This window comes from Rhyacophila brunnea, unplaced genomic scaffold (assembly GCF_057557595.1).
Source record: "Rhyacophila brunnea isolate RB1 unplaced genomic scaffold, BYU_Rbru_1.0 scaffold_9, whole genome shotgun sequence".
NCBI classification, from domain to species: Eukaryota; Metazoa; Arthropoda; class Insecta; order Trichoptera; family Rhyacophilidae; genus Rhyacophila; species Rhyacophila brunnea.
This window is the reverse complement of record NW_028233361.1, coordinates 25,705,560-25,715,891: the sequence shown is the minus strand read 5'-3', so window position 1 is coordinate 25,715,891 and position 10,332 is coordinate 25,705,560. Positions and strand designations below refer to the sequence as shown.

General features: G+C 33.7%; 1 protein-coding gene across 1 annotated transcript; it reads left to right on the top strand.

Moving 5' to 3' along the window:
- The first annotated feature begins 3,133 nt into the window (after positions 1-3,133).
- Positions 3,134-9,926, top strand: Dis3l2 (Dis3 like 3'-5' exoribonuclease 2). The gene is made up of 3 exons (XM_085960116.1): positions 3,134-6,191; positions 8,776-9,031; positions 9,553-9,926. Exons 1-3 carry the CDS (start codon positions 3,268-3,270, stop codon positions 9,766-9,768), a joined length of 3,396 nt encoding a protein of 1,131 aa, XP_085816242.1. The 5' UTR covers positions 3,134-3,267; the 3' UTR covers positions 9,769-9,926.
- Positions 9,927-10,332: the final 406 nt, after the last annotated feature.

The following is a 10,332-nucleotide window of genomic DNA, read 5'->3' as shown; positions in this document are numbered from 1 at the left end:
TTAGATGACGTATAATATAATACACACCTTGAAATATTCTCCTTTCAAAACGTCAATGATGACTTGGCAAGTTTCGGGAATTATCTTGCCCAGAGTTTGTCTTCCAATCGCAGTTCTATAATGCAAGTCAGTGAATGTTCCGCCGGCAGCCAAAAATCGCAGGGTTGCACATAATCTATCATGAGGAGAAATAGCTTCCCTCATCATAGTATTTTTTTTTTTAATAAATGGGGAGACCAAATTATACAGTTCTGTGTATACATCCTCCGACATTCGCAAATAATTGCGGAAATCGCTCGGTTGCAAACGCAATTCTCGTATTAAATTTGTGTGGGATAATGTCGTTCGTTTCCTTATCCAATGTTTCACCCAGTATTTGTGTACCCTTTGCTTCGTTATTACATTATCTGCCACCCAATAACCCAAAAAACATAAAACGTCGGTATCATTTAACGCCATCACGATTTAACTGTCAGATATACGTATATTATCTATGCTGTCAAAGTCGACTGTTTTACTCGTCAAATTAATTATATACTCGTTTCGTTGAACGTCTGTTGGCCAGTAGCAGAACGTAGAAAAATCTGAAGACTTATTGTCGTCGGACTTTTGGCTCGCCAATGGAGCGCTGGCATTATGACAATATTACAATCGAGTTCATCATTGGAGAAAATATCACTTGAGTTTCTATATTCTGGGCATAGTTACCTGCCAAATGATAACGATTTTGGTGACATAGAGTATCATTTAAAAACGTACCAAAGACCCACTGCTGAAACTGCTGTAATGATGCATTTTATTCCTGCAGATGCCATAGACTTTTACAAAAATCTAATATCATTACCATTTCGAAAACTTTAATGGTGATTTAGATTATGATCTGGAGCTATATGAGGCTGATACTGATTAGTATAAAAATACTGTGGATAATCCAAAGATTCTCTCTGTTTAATCTATTTTTTGCTTTCTTCTGATTGTCTTCTTTCTTTTTTTGATGATAGGATAGATGATTATTGCTCATTTAATTTCTATTTTTGTATAATCCACATTGCACACATATTGTTAAACCAAAATGTGGATGTAATTTTGTTGTGTATGTCTAAAGTTAAATAAATTGGAATATTTTGGTGAATATGTTCTTTTTTTGTTGCCACTTCTGTTTTTCTAAGTAAATAGTTCTGTATAGTACGTCAAGAATACACTAATTATTATGACATTCACAGGTATCATAATTTATTATTCACAGAAACAAAAACATTCTTCTCAATTTTGCAGAACCCATCCAACCATAAAAAATCCTTATTGTGGCTTTATTGAAACCTTTTAAAAAAAATGACAATGACAGATGAAGAAGCATTTTTAAAAATTTATATTGATGAAAAAATTATAAAAATATCATTTCAAATAGCCAAAATAGTAATATTTATTTTACTGCCTCCAACTTTCAAACACGTTTTTCTCAGCTTGGCAGTTTCGGGGTTGGATGGTTTCTGCTTAACTACGTCCAATTATAGTACTGTACTATATTTATAGTACGATTGGCATCACTTCTGCGACTTGACATTCTTATCTATGCTTATCTACGGACTTGAACTAGCCAGGTAGCGGCAGTGTTGCCAACCGTACTATAATTATAGTATTTGTACTATAATTTTCGTCTGCGTACTATGTACGATATAAAACAGGTATAGTACGCCTAAAATACTATAATTTTGAGAAATCGGAAAAAAAGTTGCCAATTGAAGAAAAACGACGCCAAAATAATCCGTGAGAAGCAAAAAAAATAATCCCCATGTCTAAAAAAAGGTGACGTTAATTACTCAACACATTTCCAAACTGGGAGGCGCGAAAAGTTTAACACTATTAATGTAGCCACAGGTTTGCAGTTTGCAAATGCATAGTTTATAAAACGGCCACTTGTTATATACTACACAAAAAACAGTCCTATAAAAGGCTGTTTGCAAACCTTTCTGCAAATATGGAGACTATTTTAATAATCCCTCACTTCTATACTATTGTGAAGCGCAATGGCTATCTCGTAAAAAAAATTTTATAAAAGGGTCAAATTAATTGTAATGTTGAAATTCGAGGCAAATTTGTTTAGGAACGATAATTTTGTTTTTAAACTTGTCTATTTGGTTGAAATTTAAAAAAAATGAGTGAATAAACCAATCCAAGGACCACTAATGCATTCACTGATTTAAAACAACAAAGTGAAGGCATTCATAAAAAATTGGAGCTCAGGAAATCAAAATGACAAAAAAAAAGTTCGCCATGTCTCCACTTTTAAATGATTTCTACGCCAGATATATTGAAGCAAACAAAAATCTATTCACTGAGTTCTTGGTTAGTTTGCTAATGCACTTTTCACATTGTTTCGGACCTATTAAATATTTTAAACATGTGGTTGAAAAATCCTGACCCGGAGGGTTCGCTTCAGGATGTGGGGTCCATGATAAAATCCATTTGTCAATTAACGAATATGAATTTGGATTGACAACACTATTGAAATTGATTGTGCTAATAAACAAGCACATTCGTCAAAAATTAATGTAATATAAGTAGTAAAAGTTGTTTATTTTTTTTTTCATTTTTGTATTCGTAAGTAGGTACATTGTTGACTATTTAAAAAGGTGTCTATTATTTGGTGTGTATTATTTAATGAAATAAGGGGGGGGGAGGCGCCTAGATTAGATTTTTTAAAAGGGAGGCGTAGTAACATAAAGTTTGGAAACTACTGACTTAACATTTGAATTTTGTCTAAAAAAACAAGACGTTAATAATTACCCCACGTTTAATTTTTTGAAAATGCAGAAAATTATTGGTCTCTTAACGCGTACTATATTTTTTGCCGAAATACTATAATTTTGAAGGCACTGTACTATAATTCCACTTTCATAATATGACAACACTGGGTAGCGGTAGTATATTAGTCTATGACCAGTGTTGCCATATTTTTCTATGCTGATATAGTAAAAAGGCGTAAAAACTATAGTATTTCTGAAAAATATATAGTACAGGAACATTTTTTGTCTTGAATCCTTAAAAATTATAGTATTTTGGTATATTTGGCGTAAAATTATAGTATTTTATATTTTTCACTGAATTAAAATTATAGTATTGTACTATAATTATAGTACGGTTGGCATCACTGTCTATGACACTTGTCAAAATTGAAAACTTAACCTCTACTAGGTAGGTTGTTGAGAATGTGATTTGTGGCTGTTTATTTAAAAATAATTGAATTTCATGTGCATATTATAAAATATGGATTTATTAAAAGAAGCAGGCGCGCCTGGTTCAACATCTAAACACAAATATAAAATTTCTAAAAAATGTGGAAACAGAAGGAAAAAAATGACAAAGCAAGTTCAAAATAAACGTATTATCAATGATTTATTAATATTTAGTGAGGAGAGCTCGGAAGATGAGAGTGATGAATACCTCCACGTAAAAGAGTTAGAAAGGTATGGCCGTTTGAAAAACAAGTCTTCGAAAATTTGTTCAAATGACATGGCGATTCCCAAGACAATTTTGTACAAAAATGAAAACATTGAAAAGTTGCTGGAGCGCAACTGTTTTCATAATTTGCCTACTTTATTGGGTGGAATGAATTTGAGGGATGACGATTCGGGTAGTGATCAAGATGATAAGACTTATATAAAAGCTAAAAAGAAACGTGTTCGAAAACGAAAATCCAATAATCTTCAAGACATCGATAATAAGCAAGTTTTAACTTCTGTGGAAGTTGCCCTAGATGCCAACCGTATGCGAACTTTAAATAAGCCTGTCAAACAAAAAAATAAAAACAAATCGAATGAAATCAATTCAATATCAAATAAAATTATGCAAAAATATACCAAGAGTCGCCCAGAGATTGTTTCATTTGGTGGTGAAATTATACAAAATGTTAATAATGTGTCAAATATAGATAAACTAGGATCTTCAATAGACAAAGATAGCATTAGATTAGAATCAAAAAAAATCTTGAATCAATGTGATAAAAGTATGAAAGGAAATTCATCTTCTGGAAGACAGTTTAAAAACACTAAATCTGTTTCACGGGGGTCTAACTACAATAAAGTAGTATTTGAAAATTCAAAAACCTACAGCGATACAACTTCTGAAAGCAGTCTGGAATCTGACGACAGTGAAGAAATAGGAATCGTTGATCATTCAGAAGACAATAAAAAAATGTTGGAATTAACTTCCAAGGGCTATGTTATCAATAGCAAAGAAACACCGACTGCAGATATTTTGGCCTTACAAAAACATTTTTTTACGCGTGTTAAAAGCAAAGTAAAAGCAATAGTGCCAAATCCGGTTCCAGAAAAATTATTGATATCAGACGTCTCTACTCTATCGAAAAGAGCTCAGAGGAAACTTGCTTATAATGAGAGAAATTTACAAAATTTCAAAAAAGCAACTGCTCCTGATTCTAACTTAAAAGAAAATTTAAATACCGAAACAGTCTTGAAAAAATCTGTTACAAGAAGGCGACCGAGAAGAACAAAAACCGTGCAGCCAATCAAAAGAGAAGAAGTGATTGAGTTTTTTGAAGATTACCTTTCTGCTGAAAATGTGGCTGAAGGTCTGCAATCGAAAATTATGATCGAGGGGTACTTGCGAATTAATTCACGAAATCCTCGTTTTGCTTACGTCGCCAATCCTGATGTGACGATGAGAGATATTGAATTGGACGGTGTCAAAAATAGAAACCGTGCCTTGGATGGCGATTTTGTCGTAATTTCTATACTCGAATCGTCAGGTGCTGAGAGAGAGAAAGGAAAAGTTGTTTTTATCAAAGAATATAATCACCCTCGAGATTGCGTCGGAAATCTCAGATTGAACTTTGAAAATGATCAGCCGTATTTCGTACCGAGGGATAAAAAGATGCCGCTGATGTTTATTCCTTTGACGGAGTGTCCTCCGTCTTTCAACTTCCAATTTACTAAATACGCTGATGTGTTATATTTGGTCAAGATCGTTTCGTGGGCCCATGCGACATTCGTAACCGGTATGATAGTTGAAACGATCGGTTCTGGAAAATTTCTGAATAATCAAAATAAATCTATTATGCTTGAAAATCGACTCGATGCTGAGCCTTACGGTGACGAGGTCAAAGAATATTTACCGGCTGAGGACTTTGTGATTCCTGAAAAGGAATATTTATACCGAGAAGACTTCCGTAACGAGTGTGTCTTTACAATTGATCCTCCGTCTGCCAGAGATTTGGATGACGCCTTGTCTTGTAAAATATTGGATAACGGTAATTATGAAATCGGTGTGCACATTTCAGACGTAACCTACTACTTGCATGAAGACACTCCGCTTGACGATCGGGTGGCCGGAAAGGCCACCACTGTATATCTGGTGGATGAAACCTATCACATGCTTCCCAAACAGCTTTGTCTTCATTGTTCTCTACTCCCTAACAGTGATAAACTCACTTTTTCTGTCATATGGGAAATGAATAAAGATGGCACCATTGTAAATCACCGATTTACAAGAAGTATAATGAATTCTTGCTGTCAGTTATCGTACGATCATGTAACACGCATTCTTGAAGGCGAGAGGTCAGATTTGAGAGAAGAAAAGTTTCCACAGATAAAGAGCCCGTGGACACTGGATCAAGTGTGTGAAATCGTTCACCGCCTTCACGAGATATCGATGATCTTCCGCAAGAAGAGATTTGATAATGGAGCATTGAGAATTAACCAAACGAAGCTGTCTTTTCAGTTGGATCCCATCAACCATGATCCTATTGCATTTTATCCGGATGAGCATAATGAAAGCCACCAGTTGATTGAAGAGTTTATGCTGCTAGCAAATCGTACTGTAGCCGCTCGTATTGTTGATGATTTTCCGAATCTAGCATTTCTGAGGGCGCATCCTCCACCTAAGGACAAGATCCATTCCGTTTTAGATCTTTTCCAGTCACTCGGCATTGACCTCGATGTGGCTACTGCGGGCGACTTGCAGACTTCTCTGGCGAAACTGACAGACGATGATACATCAGGAATGAAGTCCTTAGTACTGGATGCTCATTTAATTAAGACCCTTTCGAGGGCAAAGTATTTTTGTTCCGATGGATGTGATGATGATGATAGCCACCATTATGCATTAAACATTCCAATTTATACACATTTTACGAGCCCTATCAGAAGATATGCGGATGTTGTTGTCCATAGGTAACTAAAATTTCAGAAATACTTGATAATATATTGTCAATGTTATCATTATCATCAGGTGTGTGACAACCCGGGGTGGGGAACATCATTATTATGAAAATTAATACCATAGAGCAGTGCTTCTCAAACTTTTTCATACCACTGCCCCCTAAATCAGAAATCCCCAAAAATTTTAGTCTTTAGTGACCGATAGTACTTTATTTAACATTAATTATTATTATAGGTACATTTTTATTAAAGATAATAGAACATTTCATTTACTTATAAAGCAAAAATTTTAAAAAAATAACTTCAAATTTATTACAGCTACAGCCTACAACAACAATTTAATGAGGGGGGGTGAATGCATATTTTTACATAATAAATCAATATCCGGTACAATGTTTGAAATGCTAATTCGCAGGGGTTGCTCCAAAGTCTCCGTTGAAAGACACGACCTGTGTTTATTTTTAATTACCAGTATGTAATGATGAAAATTCTGTTTCGCATTTATGTATGTTGTCGCAAAAGAAATTATGATTAACAATGCTGCTTTTGCGATTGACAGATATTCTTGCTGTCGCCTTATCCAAAATTCTGCAAGACTTCTTTCATTAAATTCGACTTCAAGGGAATTATCTGATATAAAATCAACCTATTCTTCCTGAAGCTGCCCACGTAATATTGTCGGTCCCTATTAAAAAAGTCGGTTCTGAAATTTTGTCATTTTCGGATTATTACGTATAAGTTATTTAAACACTTAAACATTTATACCACAATCACAGTTTTTTTTGTTTGTTTGAAAAATTTCGAGATACTCAAATTAAAAATGACGGATCTACCGAGAGTGTCCGAATAACAATGTCGGTTCTTACCAACCGACATTGTTGGCTGGGCGTGGGTGAGCAAGATGCGCCGGATCTGACAGTTGCTGCTATGTTCACCGGACAGACGGATGTTTTTATAAACGTTAAGAAAAGTTTCTATAACCCGTATTTTTATTCATTATGCCAAGCAATAGGTCACAAAGGATATTTGATGAAACATCTTTGATTGCTCGTACTGAAAAATAGCATTTTGCAGATCCAACTTTTTTAATAGGGACCAACGATATGATCATATTTTAAGGATTTAGCAAATGGTGTTCTTATGCAATTGTACTTTTGGTATCCATTTAAGTTTGGGAAATATATGTTGAAAAATCGTTGTGATTTGACAATGTGATCAAGAGTAACACTTTTAATTGAAGTCGAGAGTGATATTTCATTAGTGGTAAGAAACTCATTCAAGCATGAAAACATGTCAGTGCATCCTTGATTAATACCTTTTTACCACGAGGAAAGTTTTTTAGATAGTTGAAGTTTGATATTCAGAATTAAAATGTTGATATCTTTTCCCTGAAGAGAAAGATTCAATTCATTTACTAATCCGCCAAATATGAAGCAAAACACATCCATTTTTCATCACTAAAGTGGGAAGAAAGATTTGATTTTTTTATCGTGAAGAAAGAGGCGCAGGTCATTACTAAGTTCTACAATTCTTATCCATACCGGATAAAATACTGTGATCGTGTAAAAATTCGACCTCGATATTTTGACTGATTTGTATCAGGTATCGTCCAGTGATCACGTTATGATTTTTGTTTTTTCAAATACTGAAATATTTCGCGGCTCCCTGACAGGAGCTCCACAGCCCCCAGTTTGATATGTACTGCTATAGAGTATAGACCGAGGGTACTGCGATCCGGGTTTTGCGTTTCAGCATCTTCAGGCACTATGTGCACTCATAAATGATAAATGCACGCTGACAACGAATACAGTTATTCTCATTTATAACAAATTAATACAATAAAAGAATCTGAAAACCTTATTATTAGTAAAAGAGCGAATATTTTGAAATTTGAAGTGTCATTACTTATAAATAATGGAACTAGGTATGGTGTGTAAGTGGGGAATTTTATAAAATTAGTTAATGAGAAATGTCAAAGAATATGGTTTTATAAAATGTAAAATTATACTTGTTTCGAATGTAAAATCTCAGATTGGATAAAGTAAAGTGCGCATAGTGTCTGTAGATGCCGAAAGGCGAAACCCGGGTCGCAAAAAACGACAAACTTAAATCAATATTATTTAAGTACTATTATGTATTTTCAATAGAAGGAATTGAGTTTTAAATAAAAAATAATACAGTTGTTCACTTTGTTAGTGTTTTAAATATTACGCTGCTGCTTTGTGTCAACTTCAAAAAAGAACGATTTAGCTATTATTAGGTCGGAGCATATGTAGAACGTACACCATTAATTAAGGGATCTTTCCTCTAATATAATATAAATTATTGCAACCCATGCAGTGTTGCCAACCATACTTACTATAATTACAGTACAATACTATAGGTTTGATTCCGCGAAAAATGTAAAGTACTTTAATTTTACACCAAATATACTTTAATTTTGAAGGATTCGAGATGGAAAATGTCACTGTACTATATTTTTTACATATTTGTACTATAATCAGTTTAGAAAAGGTACCTTACAGTTGATTGCCCAAGGCTATTAAAGAAACCCATTATTAACATGAATAACTCATTCAAATATTATTCCTTTTAGGCTACTATCTGCAAGTCTCAATTACAGCGCTAGACCTACATGGACACCAGAGTATGTAAAAAAAACCGCAAAGAAATGCAACGATAAAAATCAAAGTGCAAAAAATGCAGGCGACTCATCTTCCGAAGTATATTTAATGAAATACATCATTAACAAAAGCCCCGTTGTGGAAGCTGCAGTTGTAATGGACATCTATGAGAATTCAATGGAAGTGATAATCATTTCAATGGGATTAACCAGAAGAATTTACTTTGACGTAATTAAATAACTTACTCTTACTATATACTATGTACAAGCAAATGGGTATTTAAAAGTACCTGTCCTGTGTAGGGACACTGTAAATTTGACTGATAATGATTTATTGAACGTCATTTCTGTCAACATAATGATTTGATTGTTATAGATGGGAAATGAGTCATATAACTATGAATAGAAGAATGATTATTGATTCATCGGACAGAATATGTGTTCAAAAACCGCATGTGGGTCACAAAGAACAAGTCGTAATGTACAACAATACTTTCATACCCGATAGTGTCATCATCTGACTTCAGGTCGTCCATTTCCAACCTGTGGGATGGCGAGTGAATAATTAGTATTGAAACTATTGTATGGACAATTGTGATTAGGTCATCAGAAAACAATCCATGTCTATTGTGACCTCAGGAAATACTTCTTATATAAGTACTTCATAATCTTACCTCAATCGTCGATATAACTTTCTTCTCACAGTAGAAAAATTCAGTTTATATGCAATAACCTTATGAATATTTTCAGAATTTCTCAGCTGCAGCGAAACCCAAGCCGAAAATAAATAAAATCAAAGTAAATGATGGCCCCCACAAACTATCGGTCGTATGGCCTGCTGGAAAAAACTACAAGAAGGAAATTATCCAAACAATAGAGATATTTTCTGTTGTCAAAGTTCTATTGAATAAGACTAAAAGCCTATTGTCAATTTCTTCAAATGTACTACGGCCAACGGAAGAATAATTAATTTTCCAGGCTATTTAAAATTTAATAGATTTTAAATTTTATTTGTAATACCTACCTACTTCTTTTTAAATCAAATGTAAATTATACTTTTGAAATGTGTATATATTTTTTTTTTGTATTATGAATTGTTTGGAAATAAAAATTTAAATATAACTTTTCCTTGTTTAATTTTCTAACAATTACCATTGTTGCACATATTATTTATTACCTGGTTCATTTATCATATGTTTGCAATGCCTGACTCAAAACTCTAACCTCCTCTAAAAAGAATGGCTTCTAGCCATACATTATGGAGGCGCACCATTGGCTAGCCAAAAATCTGAGGACAATAAATCATTCGATTTGTCTATGCTCTGGCTACTGACCAACAAATGAGTACAAAAGTTGTGATTATCGTAATGACTTCCAAATAATCCTGGAATTTTGTGTTATTTTCATGTAGATTTGCATAAAATAATATAGCAATGAAAACAACACAAGTTTTACATTTTCTTTTAAGAATTTCATAAATTCAAATTAATCAATAAAAAAGTTTAGGACACCAACAGGTTTTTTTCGGTC

Bases quoted from the DNA above. Each gene is read 5' to 3' on its own strand.
- Dis3l2 (XM_085960116.1), top strand. From the start codon at position 3,268: ATGGATTTATTAAAAGAAGCAGGCGCGCCTGGTTCAACATCTAAACAC. The intron at 6,192-8,775 runs GTAACTAAAATT...TATTCCTTTTAG, and splicing joins GCGGATGTTGTTGTCCATAG to GCTACTATCTGCAAGTCTCA. The intron at 9,032-9,552 runs GTAATTAAATAA...GAATATTTTCAG, and splicing joins CCAGAAGAATTTACTTTGAC to AATTTCTCAGCTGCAGCGAA.